The sequence below is a fragment of the Heloderma suspectum genome, chromosome 6 (assembly GCF_057233095.1).
Source record: "Heloderma suspectum isolate Gila_16-S chromosome 6, 16-S_ref, whole genome shotgun sequence".
In the NCBI taxonomy this organism is placed as follows: Eukaryota; Metazoa; Chordata; class Lepidosauria; order Squamata; family Helodermatidae; genus Heloderma; species Heloderma suspectum.
The window spans coordinates 73536768-73563081 of record NC_139463.1 but is presented as its reverse complement, the minus strand read 5'-3'; the positions used below and the strand labels follow the sequence as shown (position 1 = coordinate 73563081).

The following is a 26314-nucleotide window of genomic DNA, read 5'->3' as shown; positions in this document are numbered from 1 at the left end:
CTGTGCCCTAAGCAGCCAAACGCTGCCATCTTTCTGCATGCTTGGATGTCGATTGCTGTCAACAAAGCACCAGTGATGTCAGCCAACCACAGAAGGTTGCAGCATGATGTATTCCATCGAAGAACACCGTATCACACAGGCTGCAGTCTTATGATATGCTTCAGTGATGCGCATGTGCCAAAAATGTGAAGATAATTTGAAAACCCAGAATAACAGAGAACTTTAGTCCACATTTCTAATGCTGGATTCTAAGCTTGATGAGAAAATTACAAATAACAACAGTAATTTCGCCCATCGCTATTTGGAAGACTCCCTGGGAAAGTAATTAAGAAATACACACATATAGCAGCAAATCCCATTGGTCACAAAACATACCCCTCCGGCCAAAAGACCAAAAGTTCTGTAGCACATTAGAGACTAAACTGGTTTATGGAGCAACTTGGATTTCTGTCCCACTGCTTTGATCAGGTCACCCCTTGCCTGAAGTCTTTTGCGCTGGTTCCCTTTCACTGTCCGCACAAGCTTCCAACTTTTGAGTCAGATTTTAAATATCTCTACCTCTTTACCATGGTTCTCTCCCTCTCTTATCTCGTCCCTTTCATGCTCCTTGGGCTGGCTCCTGGATCTGGCGCAGAATTTTATTGTCCCAAATCCAAAACGTGGGTTTTCTTTCTTTACTGTGCAATAAAAATAACTTCAGAGTGTGAGAAGGAAACATTAAACCCTCCTTGTGGTTGTGTGTGTGTGTGTACATTCTCCCCACCCTTAAAAAAAAAAAAAAGTACAATGTTTCTTTAAAAGTCTCCATCTGCAGTTCCCATTAGATGCGCCTCTAAGGTTTCGGGTGATTAATAGTCGCATGCTTGGCTTTGGATGGAGGGGTTGTGCATGCAGGTTAAACCCTCCCTCCCGTCCCCCTCTCTCTCACATTTCCCTTCCTAAACTTGTCACTCACACCCCGGCAAAGTATTTAAAAAGTGTTTTCTGGACCTTCACAGCAAGAAAGCTCCCGGCGTCAGGATCAACAGATGTGAAGTTTCCCTGCCGACGCTGAGGAGAGTTTCGCCGGACCTCCCAAACCAACAAACCCATGACAGAGCAAAAGCAGCAAGCTAGAGAGTCTTTTAGCTGGAGGGGACTGGGTTTTTCACCCCCTGCCAAAAATTGATTATTTTATTTGCTCCTTCCCCGCCCCCCGCCCCAATTTTCTTCAAGAGCATCCTATGATAGAAAGCTGCTAGATGGATTCACCTGCTGCTGGTAGCTGCATGAGAAATCCTCACCCAACTGCTGCACTCTGGGGGTGCCTGCGCAACCCCCATGCTGAGGCTGGGGGTACCGCTGGGCCGCACCATTACCCACAAGCCCCCTTTTCGTTCCACCACAAGCCAGACTTTGGCACTTATTCGGACTTCTCGACCTCCTGCCTCGCTGCGGCCCCCCAAAGCCTGCCCCGGGACGAACACGCTTTTGAAGAGCATCACCCCTCCTTCCAGCGCCAGCTCCCTGCCTGGCCTTTTACCACATCGGAGGGACGAAGGCAGCTGCCCACCGAGTTAGCTTTGGGATTAGGAGAGTCCGAGAGCGGCAGCCCAAACGCGGTGGACAGTGCAATGGACACGAGCGCAGATTACATCCGGGCAGGGAACGTGGCGAGCGAAGCGGAGAAAAAGACATCCAGAAGGAAGCGCGGAAATGCAGGTAGGTGGAGTTTAAATAGCTGCTCTCAAAGGCATTTATTTATTTATTTATTTATTACATTTCTATGCTGTCCAGCAGCCGGGGCTCTCTGGGCAGCTCACAACAATTAAAACCATAAAATACAACACGATAAAACCTAATATAAGACTGTAAAAGTTTAGAAGCAGCACGTAAAACCAGAGTAAAACCCAACAGCAGTTACAATCCAGGGAAAGTTACCCAGGGAGGTGGTGGGCTCTCCCACGCTGGAGGCATTCAAGACGAGGCTGGGCAGCCATCTGTCAGGGATGCTCTGACTTGGATTCCTGCACTGAGCAGGGGGTTGGACTCGATGGGCTTGTAGGCCCCTTCCAACCCTACTGTTCTATGATTCTATGATATGATTCATATCGTTAAGCCTGAGTGAAAAGGTGTGTTTTTAGGAGGCAAGTTGAAAGATGCTACATTTTTTGCCTCCTGAACTGCACATGGGAGGGTTTTTCAGAGGGTGGGTGCCACTACGGAGAAGGCCCACCATCAGGGTTCTTCATGGCGACATTCCTTTCGTTTTGGAATGACCAGCAAGGCCTCCTCTGATGACCTTAGATGTCACCTGGGTATTTATAAGGGAAGGCGGCCTGCTAGGTTTTCTGTTCCCAAGTGGTTTAGGGCCTTATACAATAATAACGTAACCTTATACATGGCTTAGTAGCGAATAGGCAGCCAGTGCAGTTCTTTTAACAGAGATGTTATGTGAGCATAGCTGGGTGTCCCAGTGAGCACCCTCGCTACTGCATTCTGCACTAGCCGCAGCTTCTGAACCATGCACAAGGGCAGCCCCACACAGAGCGCATTGCAGTAGTCTAGTCGTGAGGTTACCAGTGCAGGGATCACCGTGGCTAGGGTATCCCTATCCAGAAATGGCCGTAGTTGGTGCAGCAACCGGAGTTGGTAATGGGTGCTCCGGGCCACCGAGGCCACCTGGGCCTCCAGTGACAAAGATGGATCCAGGAGCACCCACAAACTGCGGACCTGCTCTTTCAGAGTTAGTTAGTTTGCCTATTTATTGCTCATTTTTATCCCACCTTTTGGTCCAGAGGTTATCAAAGCAGTTCACAACGTAAACTAAAACAGTCTATGACAGCCTGGCTAGGGGATAATGGGAGTTGTAGTTGAACACATCTGGACATCATTTGTTTTGGGAAGGCTGATCTATTATATATATACACTCGTGCGCGCACCCCCCACACACACACTACTACTAGTACTACTAATATTATTCATAAGGATCATAGAATCATGAACAGTAGGGTTGGAAGGGGCCTACAAGACCGTCGAGTCCAACCCCCAGCTCGGTGCAGGAATCCAAGTCAAAGCATCCCTGACAGATGGCTGTCCAGCCTCCTCTTGAATGCCTCCAGTGTTGGAGAGCCCACCATCTCCCTAGGGAATTGGTTCCATTGTCATATTGCTCTAGCAGTCAGGAGGTTTTTCCTGATGTTCAGCCGGAATCTGGCTTCCTGTCACTTGAGCCCATTACTCCATGACCTGCACTCTGGGATGATCAAGAAGAGATCCTGGCCTTCCTCTCTGTGACAACCTTTCAAGTACTTGAAGAGCGCTATCATATCTCCCCTCAGTCTTCTCAAGGCTAAACATGCCCAGTTCTTCCAGTCTCTCTTCATAGGGCTTTGTTTCCAGTCCCCTGATCATCTTCATTGCCCTCCTCTGAACCCTCTCCAGCTTGTCTGCATCCTTCTCAAAGTGTGGTGCCCAGAACTGGACACACTACTAAAGATGAGGCCTAACCAGTGCTGAGTAGAGGGGAACTAGTACTTCACGTGATTTGAAAGCTATACTTCTATTAATGCAGCCCAAAATAGCATTTTTAATGCTTTTATAGGATAATGAAGAACAGAAACTAAACATCACAGTATAGGGCAGAGCTAAAGCAACACTGGTGAAGGGAAATTAACTGAATGCATCATGGAATAAAAAGGGTTTTTAACAGTCCATCTAAATGCCAAAAAGGGCGGGGGAGATTGGGTCTTTTGGCAGGAGGGAATTCCACAACCTGGGCCCCACCACAGAGAAGGCCCTGTCCCACATCCCAGCCATTCAGACCTCTGATGGCAATGGGAAGCACAGCAAGGCCTCTGATTTCAGAACAAGATGGTTTGTCTGGGAGAAGATGACCCTGCACTGCTTTGGGCTGGTGCTGATACGGTGTCGAAGGAACTGGGCACATCTTATACACTACAAACAGGCGCTGCTTTGAAACTCATGGAAATGTCATGCCTTTCCCCAAAGAATCTTGGGAGTTGTAGTCCTGGGAAGGTGCTGAGGTATCCCTGTTAGAGATCCCTGGAAAGCAGTGCTCTAGAAATGGGAGTTTTCCTCCTCCTGATAACAGTTGCCACTCCTGCTTTAAAATAAGCATCTTCAGCATGCCCCATCACGGAGATAACTGGGGCTCCCTATTTTCACAAGGTCTAAATTACCCCCCCCCCCCACACACACACAAACCTTGTCTTTTGAGCCAGGAAGAAAGGAAGGCTGATGTCTGAACTATCTAAAATAAGAACACCTCTGACTCCAGGTAGAAGTGTGACCATCTCCAGCCCATAGCAATTCCAGGTAAGGTTGCCAGGTTGCAACCCGGAGGTGTTGTATGGCTTCCCTTCAAGGGAAGGGCCCTATTTCTCCATTGGTCCCCTTCCTTGCTCACCTCCAGTGCCCCCTATGGGATGGAATCGGAATCCCACTTGCCACAGCAGGCTTGATGCCATCAATAGATGAGCTGGTGGCACGGTGGTCTAGAAGTGCCGTTTACAAGCTTCAGTTGCTTCGCCCGCTGCATCTCCTACCAGGAGAAAGTGGGCCTTGCCACAGTTCTCCGTGGCGTGCCCTAGTTACATCCAGGCTGGACTACTGTAATACGCTGTATGTGGGGCTGCCCCTGAAGACGGTTTGGAAGCTTCAGCAGGGTCAGAAAGCAGCTGCTTGGGTGCTTGTGGGGGCCAAGCAATAGGAATGTATAACACCAGTTCTGGCTTCCTGGCCCAGTTCAGCATGCTGGTCGTTAACTTTAAAGCCCAGCTTGGGAGCTGGTTCTTTGAAGGACTGCCTGCACCCATATGAGCCTGCCCAGTAGGATGGCCATTTATGGATCACAAAAAAGAGGACAAAAGGGATGGTGATTTGCATAAAATTTGCATATGCTAATTATACAAATAGATGCAAATTTAGAAATGAGTATTATAGTTTAATAGAAAAGCAGCACATAGCCTTACATGGCTCAGGAGCCATGATATCTCCTACCCGGAGATATCTCCTACCCGGACATATCTCCTACCCAGACATTATGATCAACATCAGAGGCCTTCCTCTGAGTTCCTCCTCCATGGGATGCTCAGAAGGTGGCAGCAAGGGAGACAGCCTTCTCAGTGGTAGCCCCCTGATTGTAGAATGCTCTGCCCACTGAGATCTGCCTGGCACCAACACAGTCATCTTTTCGGCACCAGGTTAAGACTGTCCTCTGTTCCCACCAGGTCTTAGCATATGATGGGGCATTTATGTCAGTTGTTCCTATCAGGTCCAGTATTTTATTGTAAATGTTTTACCTGTTTAAATTGTTTTAAATTTTGTATGTCAGAGAATTTTATATTATGCTTTTTATTATCTTGTATTGTGATGTGTATTTTTTGTGAACCGCCCAGAGAACTTCGGCTTTGGGGCAGCATAGAAATGTAATAAAGAAATAATGTTAAAACTCTTCACCACAGTGTGGACGACTGTGGCCACGTGACCCTTGTTCCTGCCTGTTCAGACTGCTGTTCAGGTGCTAACTGTTGAGGGGCAACAGTCCTTATGGTTCTTTATCTTTAAACTGCCATTCAAACAGAGGATGCCTTCCAATAGAGGATGGTTCTCTGGTCACCCTTCAATAGAGGACCATCCTCTGTAAAAGAGGACACATGGCCCCCCCACGTTGCCCCGCCATTAAGATCAGCCTCTGAGGCCCTGCTCATGGGTCCATCAGTGAGGTCCGTCAGGCTGACAGGAACAAAAGACAGAGCCTTTTCAAGGCTGGCCCCATTATTATGGAACTCCGTCTCACAGGAAATTAATTTAGCCCCCTTACTGTGTGCTTTGAAACAGGCTTTAATGACCTGGCTGTTTGCACCTGCTTGACACAATCCATTTGAAGTCGGCCCAGGTTTTCAAATGAAATATTTTAAATTATAGCTGCATTTTTATTATCTTATCATTGGTTTTAGACAATCTGAACTTGTGATTATTTATACGGACTTTGTATTTGTTTGGTGATGATTTTATCATGTAAACCACCTTGATAGGCAGCCTATAAATATTTATAATAAATAAATAAAATCTGGGGGTATATGACCCTCTCCAAACTGGTACAATTATATCCGAGCAATAACATCTTGCCTCCAAAGGTTAGTCTTGTGGCACATTAGAGACTACCAAATTTATTACGGCATCAGCTTTTGAGGACTAGAGCAGTGGAGGCTGGTGGCTCCGATTTCGGTGGGGCAGTAAATCCATTCTGGGTTTCAGTCAGAACCAGCCAGAACTCTAAAGGAGCCATCCGAGGTGCTGGACCCATCTTGAGGATGGGGTTCGGCACTTTGGATAGCTCCTTTAGAGTTCTGACTGAAACCCAGAGTGGTTTCACTGCCCCACTGACATCAGAGCCACCAGCCTCTGCTGTCCCCATACCAACTATGTGCATAGATACCTGAAACTCAGGATAACACGTCATGGATCTGATGAAGTGGATCTATGACTTTATGAAAGTTCACGCCACAATAAATGTGTTAGTTTTTAAGGAGCCACAAGACTCTGGGTTGGATCCAGACTTAATCATGCTCAGAGTAGACCCACTGAAATCAATGCTTCTCTAAGCATCACTAAATCTGGATCTAACCCTCTTTGTTGTTTTTGCTGCAACAAACTAACACAGTTCCTAGATGCAGATGGCAAAATTGCCATACCTGAGTTTCAAATTGGCACAGAAATGTGAATGCGTGCACGCCGTGCAGCTTCTCCAGCAATTAAACAACAGCGTGCCAGGGAGGTGCCCTTGGAAAACATCTGTTCCTTCCATGCCATTTGGGGAAGTCCAGTCTGCATTTTGCCTTGCAGCTTTGTTTGTTTGCTTTTGTGAGTGTGGGTGTCGTCTGGATTTGTACCCCACCTTTCCACTTTGACAAAGTGGCATATAAATGCTCCTGGTCGTTCCACGTGGACCTATGGCCCAAAGAAGCGAGCAAAGGGCTGGATGTGCCTGATCTTGTCTGATCTCGTAAGCTAAGCCAGGTCAGTCCTGGTTAGTACTTGGATGGGAGACCGCCTGGCAATCAGGCTTCCTGCACTGAGCAGCGGGTTGGACTCGATGGTCTTATAGGCCCTTCCAACTCTATGATTCTATGATTCTATGACTGGAGTCCACCCGGAGAAGAGCCTTCAGCGTGGTGGCCCCCTTTCTTTGGAACTCCCTGCCCCTAGAGGTCGGGTAGGCACCAACACTGCATTGCTTCCAGCGCCTCCTGAAAACAGCACTGTTCCAGGAGGCGTTCCTTAATTGACCAGTCACGGTTTTTATTGGCATCGTGTTTTTAAACAAGCACAATTGTAATGTGGTATCTTAATCTTTGTATTCTTTTAAGGTGCAATCCTATGTGTGTTTAGGCAGAAAAAAGTCCCACAACTCCCAGCTATGCTGGCTGGGAAATTCTGGGAGTTGTAGAACTTTTTTCTGCCTAAACACGCACAGGATTGCACCCTCACTGTTTTATTTTTTTGTGTTCACCGCTCTGAAATCTGTTCTGGATATGGAGTGCTATATAAATATTGTAAATAAATAAAAAAATAAAAAAATAGATGTTCATCATAAATAAGCAAAGCACCTCATTCTTTTCAGAGTCGAAAACCATCAGCTCCTCTGCTGGCATCCAGGGAAGGCCCTTTACCATGTGGCTTTGGTTTTCCGCTCTGGGTGCCTTAAGAGCTCTTCTGCGCTAGGGCAGGGCACAGCCGACGTTAGTGGGGGAGCCCCTGTTCAGTGGGAGGGCATCTGCTTGGCATAAAGAAGGTCCCAGGTTCAGTCTGTGGCTTGTCCAGTTCAATGGTTTGGGCAGCGCAGCGGTGTGGAACCTCCGGATTACCGCAACATGCTGTATGTGGGGCTGCCCTTAAGGCTGGTCCGGAAGTGGCAGTTTCAGGTTTTGTTATTGGTGTATAAAGCCTTCAACAATTTGGGACCAGTATTTCTGAGAAAGCGCCTTCTCCCTTACCAGGCTGCCCGGTCACTGACGTCATCAGAAGAGGCACTCCTGGTGTTTCCGCATTGACCCGCGGTCTGTTTGGAGTCCGCTTTTAGCAAAGCCTCAGGGCCGGCCCTACCATTAGGCAGAGTGAGGTCATTGCTTCTGGTGGCAGATGCTGAGAGATGGCAGCAAGGTGTCGGAGGAGAGAGTTGTGTGTGCCACACAGCCTGCCCTGTGCCCCCCCAAGCTAGCCTGCTGCCTTCAGGTGTGGCAGAGGATGCTGTTCCATCACCAGTGATGAAGAAAGCTTTAATATAAAGTCCAGTCAGCTTTTGTACATGGAATGGGCGGCGGCACCATCTTGTTCTTTGCCTCAGGCAACAAAATATCTTGGGCTGGCCTTGCAAAGCCTTCAGTAAATTTGCTCCCGCTCTGTGGAAGTCCCTCCCTCCTGATGCCAGGCAGGCACCGACCTCGTTTTGCGGTCAACACCTGCGTAAGACAGTTTGATTTAACAAGCCTTTTCTGACTAACCAGCCATGGTTTTCTTGGCATAATTTGATTTTCAAGGTTTTAGTTCTGTACTTTGGTTCTTTTTTCTTCCTTTTTATGGTTTGCTGCTCAGGAATTTTACCGGATGTCAGTCTTGTAAATAAATAAATAAACAAACAGTTTGGATAGCACAGGAGTGCAGAAGCTCAGTCCCAGGGGCCAAATCCAACCATCTGGTGACTTCTTGGCTTTGGCACAGGTTTTCCACATTTTAAAAGATGACACTTTTATTTACTTATTACATTTTTGTCCTGCCTTTTTTTCCTCTTCTGAGGAAGCCCAAGCAGCTCACATAGTCCTCTTCCTCTCCATTTTACCCTCACAACAACCCCGCTAGGCTGAGAGGCAGTGTCTGGCCCAGAATTACCTAGTGAGGTTCATGGCCGAGTGGGGACGAGAACCCGGGTCTCCTGAGTCCCAGTCCAACACTCTAACCACTACACCACACTGACCCTACTGAGGCTTCCTTATTGGAAGTCAGAGCTTTAAGCTACAATATGCTGGTAGCATTGGTGTCTTGGCTCCACCCCTTTTTGACATTGGCCCTGCCCAGCAATGGAATGTGCCCCCTGCCCCGCCCCTGGAGAGCACTCTGATGGAACCTCCCTCTCCTCATGTGCTGTCCTTGGGTTAGACATGGTGTACAGCAGCTTCTTTTGTTTCTTCCAAAGTTCCATTCTTTTTCCTGGACTGAAATGCATGCAGTCATTTTCGGGGTGTTTGAAGGCTAGATAGCAGGAACAGTTGGATCATTTAATCCAGACTTGTATCCCAGGCCAGGAAACTGCAGCCAACGAGCCCCCGTGTGAGGCCTAAAACATTTGAGGCTGAGTCGACAATTTCCTTTAGGCAGGAATCCCGGCTCGCATCCAGGCCCTGTCTTATGTTAGAGTTGCGTTCTGCGGAGGCAGGAGCAACCTCTCCCACGATCAGGGCTTAATATGAGTCAGATCCTGTTTTTCTGGATGCTGGGCCTCAATCCTGGAATATGTGAGATACTGTACTGATGATGAACAGAGTGGTGCCTCCCATCTGGCCATCCAGAGTGGCCAATGGCCAGGGATGCTGGGAATTGTACTTCAAATCATCTGGAGGACACCAGCCTGAGAAAGGTTCCTTCACCAATCATCATCTTTGATCTCAAGTGAAACTGACAAGATTGAAGAGATAAAGGCTGGTTTATTTTAGGGAAGGGGGTACCTACAAAGGGACATGCATTTGCATGCCCTATGATTTATTACATTTTTATCTCACCCTTTCTGCAAAGAGCTCAGGGCCTTCTTGGTGGCTGCTCCCAGGCTCTGAAACTCCCTGTAGAGTGAGGTTGGGTTGATTCCCTCTCTGTTGTCCTTTCGTTGTCAGGCAAAGACATTTTTATTCAGGCTGGCCTTTTGCATATAAGCTGGTCTGTTACTGTAGCGGTTTTTAATTGGTTGATGGCGTTTATTTATTTTATTGTTATGTTTTTAATTGTGTTTTTCATTTCTTTGTTTGTTATGCTTTAATTAAGATTTTGTTTTCGATAAGGATTTTATGGTTAGCCACCCTGAGTGCCATTTTTGGAAGGTAGGATATAAAGTAAATAAATAAATAATGCAGTTTCCTCCCCTCCCCCATGCCCTAGATGCCCATGATAACAGAAAAGGAAGAGAAATTGGGTAAAGGATGTTAATAATGACGAAAGGGACGCTTCACATAGAGAGAGAAGTTAAAATGTGAAAAGAGCCTTTCCCAAATGTGTATAACTTTTGGAGGACTTGAAATGCACTCCAGGCCGAAGGCATCTATTCACAGGTGACACAAAAAACACAGGAATATTGAAAGCAGTTTGAAATTGACCTTTTTACATGGCCATTGACTGATTAAAAAACCCTTATACATGCCTTTAAAATGGCATTTCTGTCTTTCATACATCATGGCCATCCAACAGCAGGAGAGAGGCTCAAAAGCATTTCAAGTGGCATGTATGAAATTACTCTAATCTGTATTAAGTAGTCTTCAGATTCTTTTCTGGATACAATCTGGAGCCAAAAAAACCGAGCCAAAGGCAGTGATTTTTTTTTAAGAGTTAATAGAAGAGTTTTTTAAAGCCCTTTTTAAACAGAACCATCAACCTTTAAAAATACATCAGGCCCAGATAAACTCAGCTGATGTCAGCTGGTAGTTAATGCCTTTCTCAGCATTCCATGTCTATTTGTTTTAAAGTTCATGGAACTATAAGGTTTCTCTAGCATAAAACTTTCAGGGTTGGATCCAGATTTAGCCATAATCAGATTAGTCCCATTAAAATGAATAGGACTTAAATTAGTCATGACTAACTGAAGTCCCATTGATTTCAGTGGGTCTACTCTGAGTATGACTAAATCTGGATTCAACCCTCAATGTGTTATTACCAGCCACTCATGGTATTTCATTTGGCTTTTTTTTTTTGGTAATTATCCTGATACAGATCATGGATTTTTGTTGAGATTCCAGCAAGTGCTGTTCTGGTATCAAATGTCATATTTAAGGATTCGTCTATTAAAGGCATTTCACACAAGATGCTTATCCTATATGAAGATAATCTCCATATAGGAAAAAGTGGGATGGTTTGCATGTAATGCTAAACCATGGTTTAAGGTTACGTGCAGGAGCAGAAAGGATCCCAAGCAGCTCACATGCTCCCCTCCCACCTCTTCCTCCCATGCAGCTGGGAGAAAGAATAAACCAGCATTCACTTTCACTGTGCCTGATTCCTGTCTTGTCATTATGTGCGGACAGGGAGTCATGGTCTAAAATAAATTCTAGTCAGTTGCTAAACCAGCCAACTACAAAAATGTTAGGCCCTGCTGAATGCCTAACGTGAGGGATTGCTGGATCTTTCCATTTTTGAGCCGTGCCCAGTTATTCCCTTCTCCTGATGGGTTTGCTTTGCTTGCATAAGCAACGTTTGTGCTCTCCTCCTCTTGCAGAGAGCCAGGACGCAGGCGGCAGCAGCTCCACCTCTGCCGCCACGAAAGCAGATGCCAACAGCGCCAAAGCGCGGAAAGAGCGCACCGCGTTCACCAAGGACCAGCTGCGGGAGCTGGAGGCAGAATTTGCACACCACAACTACCTGACGCGGCTCCGGAGATACGAGATTGCGGTCAACCTTGACTTGACGGAAAGACAGGTGAAGCTTCTGCCCACTCGCAGCCCCTCCGGCTGTGCCATGCCCCCGTCTGCTTGGGCCACAATGCCTAGACACAGTGGTGCAGTTAGGTAATTTTAGACTCTGGACTTCACGGTCTTATAGGGCCTCCACCTCCTCCCTTAGATGTTCAGGTGCATGACTTTACTTAGGGCACAATCCTATGCATGTTTAGACAGAAAAAAGTCCCACATCTCCCTTGCTTTGCATGCACAAGGTCCCAGGTTCAATCCCTGGCATCTCCAGGTAGGACTGGGAAGCCCTGAGAGCTGCTGCCACTGCCAGCCAATGTGTAGAACAGGAGTGGGGAAATGTATCACTCTGAAGGTGTTGTCAGACTACAACTCCCATCATCCCTGGCTATTGGCTGTTCTGGCTGGGGCTGATGGGATTTGGAATCAAACAATGTCTGGTGGGCCACACGTTCCCCACCCCTGGTGTGGACAATCTGAAACAGATGGACCAATGGTTTGGCCTGGTATAAGTAGGGATGTACGGACTTAGTTAAATCCGTTCCGTCTGCAGTCTGTGGATTGTCGAGCGTCTGTTGGTCTGTCGTCTACTCATTGATGGAATCGGATTTATTTTTTTTTTTACTAAAATTTCATTTGTTTGCAAATGCACACTTGTGCTAATGCGTAGTTCTGTAAGTGGGCATTAGGGCAAGTACGCATTAGTGCAAGTATGCATTTGCAAACGAATGAAATTGCTCAAATCCCCCCCAAAAGCAAAAAGCCAGTCCGCAAGTCTGAGGAATCCGCACGACTCTGGAAAAGCCACTCTACTGTGGACTCTGCAGGTCGGATTTATAGGAATCCAAACTCATTTCAATCCATTGCAGATTTCTCCGACATTCCTAAGTGTAAGGCAGCTTCTTATGTTCCTATATGAGATGGGATCATTGGTTTTGTGTATGAAGGAAAAAACTGTTGGGGAGGGTGAATTTGACCAGAAAAATGGTCTGTTGGGGGGAAGGCTTAAGCAACTCCTCTTCCATCTCTGCTGCTTTTCCAATTAAATCGGCAGCCCCTCCCCCCCATCACACACATTTCAGTAAAAACACAAAAACACATGGAAAAACTGCTCCTGTATGACATCTAAGTCATTTATATCAGGTCACACCCTTTGTCCCTCTAGCCCAACATAGTCTACTCTAACTGGCAGCCGCTCCCCCTGGTCCCAGGCAGGGTCTTTCCCATCTTCTGCTACTGATCCTTTGAGCTGGAGAAGCGAGGGTTAGAACTGGTGACCTTCCGCTTGCAAAGCCTGTGCTCTGCCACTGAGCCATACAGTCCCGCCTGCTTTTCCTGCCCCTGAGAGCTAGGCGAAACTAGGGCTGAAGGCACACAGAACGTTCCAAGTCTCAAACGACACATTACGTTAATTGTGTAGCATGTTGCTAAGGACCACCTTTTTGTTTTCTAGTCTAATAAGAGTGTTTGGTCCACTACTGTGCACTAGGAGGGGAGGATGAAACTTGTCCCCCCATCCCTCCCCCCAAATCCCCTCTCTTGAGGGGGGAGTGTTAAAAAAAAGGAGGGTAAGCCTCCATTGATGGTAATGGAGACTGTTTTTCTTTATTTAACTCCAGCACTGGGAATGAGGGGAAGATTTTATCATCCCCTCCCAGTGGTGTGGTGGTCCTGATCCTAATCAGGGCCACGTCCGCTTACTCTAGAGTAAAATATCGATCTATTTATCATCCATGGGCTTCTCCACACAAGGGATTTATTGCACTCTTGTGATTGGCTACTCATGGAAGTTTGTGGGTCCTTTACATGACGACGTCAACTTCCAGGATGTCTCCCGCGCCTTCCCCCTGTAATCTCACTTTTTAAAAGATCAGAGATAATGCACTATTTTAAATTATCGTGGGATATCGTGGGATATCCCCAGTGTGCAAAGTCAGTGTTGCGCTATAATACAGCCACTAGATGATGCTGTTTCATTGAACCTTATGGAGCACTGCCAAGAGGAGAAGTTTTCAATCCTAAATCATGGGGTTGCCGTTGGTCGCCATCAAAGAAGCCCTTAGTGAACACAGAAAGACTCCAGAAGAAAGCCTGGTAAGGGTGCGCCTTTTCTCCTTAATGTACAGACACCCGCCGCATTCTCTCTCTCCCATGCTCTCGCTCCTCACCTACATGCAATGTGATTAACATAACGTGTAGTTTGACCCTAAGTGTGATGGAAGTGAACAGAAATTCTCTGCCCTGGAAACGAATGCACCAGAACAGATGCAACAAAAGTGTGCTGGATGCACTCAAGCTACGCTCAAGGAAGTGCGCACCTTCAGCACTCTTCAGAACAGGTGCCTGCCCTTTCCTCAGGTGCAAGCACACCGGAAGTTTAGCGCTGGCTGTTGCTGTAACATTCCACTGCAGGGTTTAAAGTTTAAGCCTTTGGTGTTACATTACTGCTAGAAAAAGCAATATTCATTTTGCTGCGGCTGCTGCTGCTGCTGCTGCTGCTGTCATGGGACGGTAGAAAGAAACAGCATATAAATGGTTCTGGCACAGCTTGAGGCTACTGCTCAGGCCTTCTGTGTAGAAACAGCTGGATCTTTTCAAAGACAGCCACCTCTTCCTTCACCCAGGACCAATGCATGACGTGAGGTGGGGAATCTGTGACTGGATATATGTGTGTGCATGTGTGTGTGCGCACACGCATGTGTGCACGCGTGTGTGTATAAACCAGGCAGGGGCTGCATCTCCAATTTTGATTGGCGAGGTACGACATATCAATAAAACAATACAAAACAACTTTAAAACCATGATAAAAATTCAAATGGTCCCTTCTCACAGGTTGATTGGGGGCAGAGCAGTGCTGGGGGAGAGGGTGTTTAACCCTTTCTTCCCGTATGATTGGTCAGGAGTTCAGTGCACCGGATGGACACAGCTCAAGCCTTCTTCCCTGAGCAGCCTAATGCCTGGCAGGGGAAAGCCAAGCTGGTTCTGGAATGATCTAACAGGGCCAGCGCCTGATATCCTTGGGCAGCCGCCTGGCTCCAGTGCCCTCGCTGGGCCCACTGCTGACCCCACCTTACTTTTGTGTTTGGGGTAAGATAGCCATCTGTCCTACTTCACAGAGAACGGTCCTCTGTTTTGAAGGCATCCTCTATTTGAAAGGCTGTCCCAGTCCAGTTTAAAGATAAAGAACCATGAGAAGAGAGAGCCCTGAAGTTGTCCCTCAATACTTAGCCCCTGGACAGCAGGCTGAGTAGGCAAACAGGTCACCTGGTCACAGTCTTCCCCACTAGGGAGAGATGAATTGTATTTCTAGTTAAATTATAGCCATTCTTTCTAAATGTGTGCCTATGTATATAAATTAGCACATGGTAATGATATGCATATCTCTGTCCTCTGTTTTTGTGGGTGCATTTCCTCTTTTTTGGCGACGATGAATTGGCTGCTCCATTTTTCAGTCCTGGCACTCTGAGCATCTAACCACCCTTTTCATTTCCCACAATGCTCCCAACCTAGTGTTGATCTGGGGGCATCCTGGGAATTTCAAGGAGGAGCTACCTGGTGGTGCTCAGAGTGCTGCTACCATAAACAGGTAAGACTGACAGGGCTGACTGTCAGGGCTGGGCAGGGGTGAGGGTCCCTCTCAAACCTGGAGCCAATCCTGTCATCTATCCATGAGGTCTTTCCGTTTTCCTTGCCAAAGTGAAGAGATTTTGCTTCTCATCGAGTCTCCTCCTGCCAGCCATATCTCCAGCCATAAAGGAAGCCCAATCAATCAATCAATCAGTCAGTTAATCAATTCACCAATTATTCTTTAGATTAATTAATCAATTAGATTAATAATTAATTAATTAATTAATTATTCTTTCGATTCATAGCATGCCTTTCACCTGACAGTCCCAGGGCGAGGTACGAACACATCAATAAAACAATACAAAACAACTTTAAAACCACAATACAAATTCAAATGGTCCCTTCTCACAGGTTGAGGCCACTGATCTCAGAGCAGAACAGAGCAAACCTCACAGCCATCCACTGTGGCTCCCTCAGTTTGGTCATACCTAGCGTGACTCCGGGTAACTATCCACAGAAATATCAGCTTTCCTGTGGATCGTATGTAAGCTCAGCGTAAGCCTCTTCCCTCTTTTCGTGCAGGTCAAAGTCTGGTTTCAGAATCGCAGGATGAAATGGAAGCGTGTGAAGGGTGGACAGCCAGCGTCACCCCAGGACCATATCATGGAGGACGTGGACTCTGCTGCCTCCCCAAGCTCAGAATAGCTCTCTTCTGGGGTGACTCAGAAGGTCTGGACCAAGCTTTTGGTGTACCACTGTCAGCCCAGGTCATATTTTCTCCCCCTGGGACTTTAGAATGTGACTTTGACCGAGGAAGGTGGAAAGAGCAGTTTCAAAAAAGACCTGGCTTTGCTTTACATCTGGATAGGGCTGGCGCCAAGGGTAAGCATGGTTGGGCACCTGTCAAGGTCCCACGTCCTTGGCAAGAGCCCCCTGGATTTGCTCCTCCTCTTCACTATTGCAATCTGTTTGTCCACCTGCCTCTCGCTCTGGCCCTGACAACGACGGTGGTGAGCAGGAGGAGCAGGAGATGCCACGGCCTCCTTGCTCACTGGCTCTCTGCCTGTCAAGCAAACAAGTGATGGCAAGAATGAGAAGGAAGAAGAGGAGCAATAGCAGCTGATGGCAATGTGGTGAGAAGGTGGACTCACAGAGGGAGGGAGTGCATTGAGGGTGTCTTGCCCAAGGGTCCTCAGAAACCAGGAGCTGGCCTTGCATCTGGACTCTCTCTTTTCTGGGACTGAGTTACTTTGTGTGTGTTTTCATGTGACCAAAAGGGAAAATGGAACAAAAATGTGCAGAGGTGGATTCCCAAGGATTCTAGGGTGAAGAAGACATAACTGTCTCCTTTGTTCATTGATTGTAAGCTGCTCCGGGAGCCTTTTTTGGCTGAGGAGCAGATAAAAATACAATCAATCAATCAATCAATCAATCAATTTTTTGGAGCAATGCCTCCCACTTGGAAGCTGTGTCCTCTCCAAGCTCAAATTCTGAAAACAACAGCAGCAGCAACAATAGTACTGCAAGTCCGAAGCAGATGCCGGCTATCCACGGTGCTGATTGGCTAGCCCCCTGTGATGTCACTAAGAAAGTTTTACATGACCAATCACTGGAGCAGTTTTGCACTTAAAACAAAAGCTTTCTTAAAAAAAAATAATTGGGTGATGAATTGAATGATAAATGCATGATCCATGCAGTGCTTTACAGAAGGGGAGGGGAACCTGTGGCCCTCCAGATATTGTTGGCCTCACTCCAACTCTCATTATTCCTGACTGTTGGCCATGCTGGCTGGGGTGGATGGGAACTGGAGTCCAACAACATCTGGACAGCCACAGGTTCTCCATCCCCACTTTAAAGGCAAAACCGAAAGGTGGACAGCCCAGCCTTGCACAGGAAGTAAGCAACTGAAGATTTCTCTGCAAACTCTTTTTGTACTACGTCTGTCTTTGCCCTAAGGGCTAAATTTGCCCCCTGGGCTTGAGATCCTGGCAAACATAATTATTCTGGGGCAAATCAACTGCCTGGGAACTCTCAGTGCTGGGAGGGAGCCCTGGAATAAACACTGAAGAGCTTTCTGCTTAGAAATGTTGCTTCACCCCTCCTCCTGCACATTTCCACAAAGGGCTCAATCTGGCTTCATTCCAGATCAAAAACCAGTAATGGAACCCTTCCCCTCCCAGAACTGCCACATATATTAATAGCGCACTCATTCACTGCAAGTGGAATCTTAGGTAGCCAAAACAGCACAAGAGGGAGGAATCAGTAGGCTCAGAGGGACCCTGAGTTTGCAGACATACAAAAAACCCTCTTAGAGCGCAATCCTGTTCAGATAGGCGGCTGCCTCCAAACCCGGAAGCGGACGCCTATCCAATGCAGGGCAAGGGAAGCACGGAGGGGGATCGTTCCCTCTGTGCTTCTCCTGCCCTGCATTTTCGGCTAGACAGCTGATTTCGGCTGTCTAGCCACGGGAGGGCGGAGCAGGGGAGGAGGCTGCTGTACAACACATTGGATGTGTCATGCAGGCATTTCTGCCCTCCCTGCCCCGGAACACCCCCAGACACACCCCTTTTCGGCCTCTCTGCAGTCCTCTTGCGAGTGCGGAGCACAGGGCTGTTCTGCACTGCCTCCAAGGATATCCTATGGATATCCTAGATATCCTATGGCTGTCTAGCTGCTGTCTAGCGGCCATAGGATTGCTCCCTCTGTGACTTTAACCTTCCCACCTGTAGTCAAGGCAGTTTCAGGTGAAGCCCTTGAGGAAGCAACTGAGCCCTAGTTTTCGTTCAGATCTATATTCTCTCTATATAAAATTCAATCACCCTTCTCCTTATATAAAAATGCAAAAAAAAAAATTGGGAAGGGGAAGGCTGTTGGCGATGTCACAGGTAATAGCCAATAGGCATTTGGCACAGACAAGTTTCCCTAGTTCTTACTGGATCACACTGAGAACTCGCATAACCAGGTTTTAAAATATCTGTCTTCAACCTCAGTTCACTTTTAGGGATGTACGAAAGTCACTTACCTTTTAACGAAATTTGATTCGAGGTGGGGGGAGGCGCTCCGTCCCTCCCCCCGAAATTCTGGCCGGGGGGGGAGGTGCTCCGTCCCTCCCTCCCGAAATTCTGGCTGGGGGGGGAGGCGCTCCATCCCTCCCCCAAAAAATTCTGCCCGGGGGGGCGGAGGCGCTGGCGAAATTCTCTGACATCCCTAGCTTCATTACAATGTGCAGAGGAGCCAAATACTTGCAAGGAGCTCCGCTTTAATTAAGCACTCTAGGCTGTGCAAAGCTTTTCCAAATGGCTGGTAATGTTGTGTGCCACAATCCTATATGTGTTTTCTCAGAACTAAGTCCCATTGCATTCAGTAGGGCTTACTCCCAGGTAAGTGTACACAGGACTGCAGCCTTAGGCAGTTTCAGTGACCACTGCAAAGAAGTAGATCACCACTAGAAGTAAATGATCCCTTTGTACCATTAACAGTAATAAATCGATGCATTCCGGATAAGAACTGGAATAATGAAATCTGCATGCCTTCAATATGTCAAGATTTGCTACTCTTCTGCCTATAAATAATGGGTTGCTTTGGTGTTTTTTGAAGAGTGTGTTGTGAATGGACTGAGGTTTCATTGCAAAACACTTTTAGATCTCAGAGCTCTCTCGGTAAGCATGGGGCAGCCACCATTTTGTAAAACAGGGGCAGGCAACCAGGATTAGGTGGAGGCATGACATCAGAGGTGAGGTCACACCACCTGATGCCATTTGATCCCCAGCAGGTGCTCTGGGTGGATGTTCCACCAGGTGCGTTCACCGGGAACCAGCTTTGCTGCAGATGGGGACAGCAGGCACAGGAACACAGGAATCTGCCTTATACTGAGTCAGACCTTTGGTCCATCTAGCCCTGTATTGTTGACACTGACTGGCAGCAGCTCTCCAGATTTTCAGGCAGGAATTTTTCCAGCCCTACCTGGAGATGCTGGGGATTGAACCTGGGACCTTCGGCATACAAAGCAGGTGCTCTGTCACACTGAGCCATGGCCCTTCCTTCGACATGGGGCAAGCGAAACTACTCAGCCCAGCTTCACACATCCCTCGGAGGTTAAAGCATGAGCAAAGCTTACTCTTCCACTGCTTGCAGGAGCTCCTGCAAGCAGCAGACAAGCTGCTCTCCAAATCCCCTTGCTATCTCTGATCTGTGTTTGGAGATAACAAGGGGATTCCCTGGATGCCACTTGCCCTCCATTGGATGTGAGGGAATCCCTTTGTTATCTCCAATCTCAGATAACAGGATTCTGCTTCCTGCTTCCTCCTAAAACCCACAGTAGCCTCCAAGCCACAGGGCAGGGCTTGGGGAGGGGAGGGGGGGCTTTGGGAGAGTAGGAGGTGCGGCTCACAGAGGGAGCCCAAGCCTCTGCAGGTCAGGCAAGCAACCTCCATGGGGTGGATTAGGCCCACGGGCCAGAGGTTGCTCTCCCCTGCTGTAAAACAATTCTTCACATTTCTGAGCCTGAACATTTTAATTCTTTTTCTGTTTGGTGGTCCAAGCCTTTCTTTCTCCTAGTGTAGAACAGATGTCTACATATGGGAACTGGAATAACACTGTACTGATAAATTATAAAGCGGGGAGGTCCCCTACATGTTTGTGCCCACTTCTGATTCTTCTACAAGTTGGCCAGTGTAGTTCTTTTTGTTTTGTTTAGAGGCTTTGTCATGTCAATGAATTTTGTCTGTAACTTGTAATCCATTCAGACAGTTTAAGCAGAAGGAAAGAATTTGTTCTCACTGTTTCTATCATAAATTTGGCCTCTTTGGGGAATATTCTATAACTGTTTTTTTAAAAAGTAAACCCATTATTATTATTATTATTGTTGTTGTTGTTGTTGTTGTCTCCATACGTTGGCAGCTGAAAACATTGACTATGTTCTACCATCCTTTTGTGCATTCAAAGTCCTCTGCCTGGATGGACAAATCTTCCAGTTTCACATTCTCCGACATTCAATTGTTTAAAATCTCAAGTTCTTTCTGTCCTGTTTATGAAAAAATGTGTGGATTTTTGGTAAGTTCTTATCAAATTATGAACTGAATAAAATTCTCCCCCTTCTCTAGCAGTGAGATGTTTCAGGGATTCCAGCACACACCCAGGGTTCAGTTGGTTTAGATGTAGATCACTGGAATTTCTGTGATATACTTTTTTTTTTTTACAACATATTGAGGTTGAACATAAGATGGGAGTTCACAGCATTAACCCTCCAACAGATTCCTGTTCCACATCAGATTTCTAGGGGAACCTGTAATACCATAGGATTTCCTCTAGCTCTCTGCCTCCTTTTCAGGCCCAATTCCAGCGCAGGCTGCCAAAACTACAAACTCAGTTTGCTTCTATTGTTCTCACAGACCTCTGTAGTAGTACATTCCTTAGGATTTGGGGAGGGAAAGATCTGCCTATGGCCATCTCTGAGGACAGTCACCACTCAGCTAATCTCCATAACAGTAGGGGAAACGTGCAAGGCAAAACATGTCCAACTGGTTTGACCCATTCTAGCACAGACTCACAGAAAGGCCATTTACAGTAAAAACAATAACCCACTTATAACAATATTGTTACATGCTCCCCACTCCTCAAAGCAGGATGATATGCCAAGGACATCACTTAGCTTGGCAGATCCAGCCCTACCACTAGGCAGAATGAGGCAGCTGCTTCAGGCAGGAGAAGCCGAGGGACAGGCAGCAGTGGTAAGGTGTTTGAAGACAGAGGTGTGGATGCCATGCAGCCTGCCCTGGACCCCTTAAGCTAGTCTGTTACCATCGAATGTGGTCAAAGACACTGTCCCTTTGCTGGTGTTGAAGTTAGATTTAGCTATCAGAGCATCTCTACACCAGCCTAAAATCCCGCATTTAAAACGGGGCTTTCTTCTTCCGTTTTAAATGCAAGATCATGATGGCCTTCCTTTACACACGCTTTCTTCCACCCTCCCTTTTCTCCCCTTATCTGAGTCTTCCATATGTTTCATTATACAGCCACTAGATGGCGCTGTGTCTAACTCCTTTTATTACAAGTTTTCCTCTTTTCGTGGAGGGAACTCAAGCGGAACTCAAGCGCAGTAATTTGATAGCTCATTATTTCCAAACTTTTAAAAAACGGAATAAAGGTCATTTAGTACAGGAGACACCCTGGAGGTTGACAGCGTCATCTAAAGGACCCACACACATCCGTGAATGACCAATCTTAATAGCAGGATAAAAGCTCCATGTGAAGAAGCCCCCAGTCTGGTCAGCTTCTGTACCTGGAATGGGGAGAGGTGCCATTTTGTCCTTTGCCTCAGGCAGAAAAATCTCTTGGGCTGGCATAGCCTGGGGTTGGTTTCCTTTGGTGGGGAGAACAATGCAGACATGTGTAATATTTGGATTTACGTGCAGCAGGGCCAAGTGGCTTCCTTTGGTCCAGGGGTTGGATGACCCCTCCCAGACCAAGCTGGCAAGGTGGCTCATGGCTGATGTCAAGGGTGGGGCCCTGCCCCACCATGATGTCATGATGTCAACTCCATCATATCAGTAGAATCACAGCCCAACACAAATCTGTTCTGGGTGGTGAGGTGGCTGTTACGACAAGAGAGGAACCACTGGAGGGTGTAGAATGGGGGTGTAGAACCTCAGGCCTGCGGGCCAAATCTGGCCATCCTGGAGTTCCACAGATGGCCACACCCACTTCCCCTGGCCCCACCCCTTTCCCCCAACCACCAATCATTTGGTGGTTTCTTGTCTTTTGTGCAGCTCCCCCTCCCCCATTCTAAAAGGTTGAAATGGCTCCCCTAAAGCTTAGTTACTGGCAGTAAGTGCTTTAAGCGAATATATGCTGGCATTTTGCTCCGCCCTTTTTGCCTTTGGCTCCGCCCACCACTGCAATGCGCCCCCTAAAGGCTTCTCCTTGGAATTGGGCCCTTGGCCTGAAAGAGGTGCCAACACTCCAGGTGTGGAATCTATAGCTTGTTCTGATGCTTGAATGGGATTAGAAAGCCTGAACTGTCCCCTGCAAACATGTGCGCCATTGCCGCAAATGTAGCTGGTGCATGCCACAGGTGGAATGGAGAGCTGATGCGCTACACACTGTAGTGTCTACAGGAAAGTGCTAACTAGGCAAATGGAGAGATGACTCATGCAAACAAGTCAGGATCAGGAAGCCAATAAAACCCCAGGATCCTTGGCAGTTTAACCTGGGGCAGGGGGGGGGGTGACACCCCCCTCCTGACCACAAGAGAATGCAGTCCTGGAGCAGGATGAGCCAGCCTAGTCATCCAAAGGGGGGAAAATGTAACAGGGTGTCTTTCCATGCTGCCCAACCCGTCTCCAGTTGCAACAGCCACAGAGGAAGCTCCAGAGGAAGTGGGAAAATGAGAGGGCTTTATTTGATCCAGCAGGGTTTACTGGACTGGAGCCCCATCTTCTATTTTCAGGCTGGGGCTGAGCCCTGGGAACTCCCCCCGCCCGCCCTTAAGTCAAATTATTGCCAATTGGACAATACGACACCAGACCACTGACTGCCAAGTTTCTTTGATTCTTTGGACAGTTGACCTAAACGTTTCACAGAAAGCTTCCCCCCCCTCCTTACTCTTTGTTCTTCGTATTTTAGCTTCTGAACATGTACACTGTGCTACAAGGCCAGCGTCAACGGTAGGCATGGTCAAGCACTTGCTGAGGGCCCGCACCCCAGCAGGGGCCAATGACAACGCCCCAATGGAATTGCTCTTCCTCTTCACCATGGCAACTTGCTTATTTACCTGCCTCTTGCTCTGGTCCTGACAGTCACTGCCTCCTTGCTCCCTGGCTCTCTGCCTGGAAAGCAAGCAAGTGGTGGCAATGACAAGAAAGAGGATGAGGAGCATTAGCAGCTGATGACAATGGCGGTGAAAAGGTAGACGAACTGAGGGAGGGGGCCCATTGAGGGTGTCTTGCCCAAGGGCCCTCCAAGACCTGGAGCCGTGCATTTGTAGAAGTCTGGTTGTGTCTTGAGCTCCTGTATTTTAGTTTTTAAAATACAAATGAAGTTCAAGAGGTCTGGCTGTAGCCGTGTGTGTGTTTGTGTGTGTTTGCACACATACCCCTTTGGGGATATTCCAGGTTCCCTCCCTGAATTTTCATCTTCAAGTTAAACAAGGATGTCTTAGCAGTTTTATGGATGGAGATTCAAGGAAAAAGCAGGCAGGCATTATTCTGCCCCATTGTTCACTAACAGCATCTCTACACCAGCCTAAAATCCTACATTTAAAATGGGTCTTTCTCCTTCTGTTTTAAATGCAGGATCACTACGGACTCCCTTGACACATACTTCCTTTTCCCCCACCCCTTTCCCCCCTCCTTCCCCCCTCTTATCTGAGTCTTCAATATGTTTCATTATACAGCTGCTAGATGGCGCTGTGGTCAAGATCCTCTTATTGTGTGTTTTCTTCTTTTCAGGAGAAAACTCAAGCGGAACTGAAGTGCAGTAGTTCTATAGCTCATTATTTCCGATCTTTTAAAAAAAATGGAATAAAGTTCATGTGTGCAGGAGATGCCCTGGAGGTTGACAGCGTCATCTAAAGGACCTGTAAATGTCCGTGAATAACCAATCACAACAGCAGGATAAAAGCTCTGTGTGAAGAAGCATGTTGTATAGATAGAGGGAATGACTGTCAGACTCAGCAGGCCTCAAACACAACTGTTCTTTATTTATCACACACAGAACTGCAGAACTTAGCAGAAGCTCCAGCCACGGCTGCTGCTACCAACTCTACAGGAGCTGCCAAGGTTCAAAACAATAACTAACTCAGTCGTCGTCCCCCCCCCGAATACATAACAAACCCTAAGGCAGAGCTTTCCAAACTTTTCATGTTGGTGACACACTTTTTAGACATGCATCATTTCGTGACATGGTAATTCAGTTTTACTAGCAAACCGGAGGTTAAACTAACCCGTTATAAGAGATACAGACACATACATAAATTGTCATAACGAAATCTGTGGGGATACAACATATCTCATGAAAACCTTTCATTTATATTTTTAAAAATATATGATTTGTAAGATAATAACATACATTGTTGTCATTTATGAGTAACAGTATGTAAATATGTGCAAGAATTTAATAGTTGAATAACACCAATAACTACTTACCATTTTAATGGGATGTATGAGGTTGATGGGATGAACACAGCCTTTCAATATTTGGTGGAATATTAGATAAAGACACTCGCATTTCATCATCGAGCATCTTTAAGCTTCCACATTTCAGTGACTTTAAGTTTGCCATCGTTGAAAAGGATACTTCACAAATGTATGTAGTAGAAAACTGCAGAAGAATTTTTAACACTTTTTTAGCTATGTTTGGATGCATTTTTGAAATGCGAATCCAAAAGCTGTCTAAGTCACCCTGTTCATGCATCATTAACAGATTTCAATCATTTTTTATGTCAGCTAATTATTCTTCTTCATTAAGTGAAAAGTTCCTCACTGCAGTTGAAAGAAATGGATTTCTGATCCAATCATAGTCTTGGATTTCAACATTTGGGAAGTAATGATGAACTTTCTCTCCAAGCAATGTTAAATGGTCAACAATTAGCGAGCTGATATAGCATTTTAGCTGGCACTCAGCAGTTTTGGAAAACATTTCAAAATTTCCTTCTTTCACTTTCCTTTTCCAAATTGCTATTTTGTCTCTCATAGCACAAATTTTATCTACCGTTGTTAAGATATTTTCTCCTTTTCCTTGCATACTGGTGTTTATTTTATTCAAATGTTCAAATATGTCAGCAAGATATGCCAATTTTGTGCACCAAAGTTTGCTCTGAATTAGATCGCATAATTCATTTTGCTGATTTTCCTCAAAAAGTTTAAGTATCATTTCCCTCAATTCATATACACAACAAAGCACTGGACCTCTTGAGAGCCAATGAACTTCTGTGTGTAGTAGAAGCTTTTTAAACCTTGCCCCCATGTCTTCACAAATATGAGCAAATAGTCTTGATTGAAGAGGTCTACTTTTAATGTAGTTGACCATTTGAACCACTTTGTCCAAAACTTTTCTTAATTTATTTCCAATGGTTTGCGCAACTAGTGCTTCACGATGTAAAAAGCAATGAGTAATTATAATATTTTCATTCTCTTTCTTTGCTAAAGCTATAAAAGCTTTTGTTGAACCATCCATTGAGGGTGCGCCATCTGTGCATATTCCTACACAATGTAACCATTGCAAATTATTTTCCTTCATGAAGCAATCAAAAGTTTTAAATATATCTTCACCTCTAGTTCTCATTGGAAGTTCTAGACAACACAAGAATTGCTCAATAATTCTGTCAGTATGAATGAAACGGATAAAAACCAATAATTGTGCTAACCCACTGACATCTGTTGCTTCATCTAATTGCAATGTAAATATCATATTATCGTCTTGAAAAATATCCTTCATTTGCTGCTTAATGTCATCAGACATGTCTTGAATACGTCTTCCAATCGTGTTATCTGCCAAAGGGATTTTATTAACTTCTATCTCAAATTCTGGCCCAAACATTGTTCGAACAATAGCACAGCAAGATTCCTTTATGGTGGTTTTGGCAATAGCATGTGGGTCCTTGTTTTTGGCAATTATTTGAGCAACCAAGTAACTTGCCTTTTGAGCTTTCTCTGATGTCTTCACTCTCTTTGTGAATGATGCAGACTGCTTCTTTATAGATTTTGAAAGCTCAATAAAGTATTCTACTGGTTTTTCTGACAAATGAGAGTGTTTTGAGGTAAAATGACTCTTTTATTTATTTGGTACCATATTTTCATTTGCAAGTATATCCCCACAAACTAAACACTGGGGACAAGGATTTTTTTCATTACCAGAAAATGTGAACCCCAGTTTCATATCTTTACTGTATAAACGAGGCTTGGAAATTTTTCCTTTACACTTCTTACGTACTAATACAGACCATTCAACAGGTGATTCTTGCGTAGTTTCCTCTATAGTGGCTACATTTTGTTCATTGCAAACGTCATCTTCACCAGCTTTCCTTTTCTTAATTAGAAACGTTATCCATTTTACGGGTAACTCAACTGCAACTTAATGAATAA

The 26314-nt window shown here is 46.2% G+C and overlaps 1 protein-coding gene across 2 annotated transcripts; it reads left to right on the top strand.

Annotated features, from left to right (window-relative positions):
• The first annotated feature begins 1241 nt into the window (after positions 1 to 1241).
• Positions 1242 to 15938, top strand: MEOX1 (mesenchyme homeobox 1). Of its 2 annotated transcripts, XM_084808288.1 has the most exons (4): positions 1242 to 1705; positions 10553 to 10572; positions 11528 to 11676; positions 15816 to 15938. In XM_084808288.1, the coding sequence occupies exons 1-4, from the start codon at positions 1242 to 1244 to the stop codon at positions 15936 to 15938; spliced, it is 756 nt and encodes a 251-aa protein (XP_084664414.1). The 2 variants fall into 2 exon arrangements, with proteins under 2 accessions (XP_084664414.1, XP_084664413.1); XM_084808287.1 differs by lacking the exon at positions 10553 to 10572 and having other exon boundaries at positions 1242 to 1701; positions 11477 to 11676.
• The last annotated feature ends 10376 nt before the right edge of the window (positions 15939 to 26314 follow it).

Bases quoted from the DNA above. Each gene is read 5' to 3' on its own strand.
- MEOX1 (XM_084808287.1), top strand. From the start codon at position 1,242: ATGGATTCACCTGCTGCTGGTAGCTGCATGAGAAATCCTCACCCAACT. The intron at 1,702-11,476 runs GTAGGTGGAGTT...CTCCTCTTGCAG, and splicing joins AAGGAAGCGCGGAAATGCAG to AGAGCCAGGACGCAGGCGGC. The intron at 11,677-15,815 runs GTGAAGCTTCTG...CTTTTCGTGCAG, and splicing joins TTGACTTGACGGAAAGACAG to GTCAAAGTCTGGTTTCAGAA.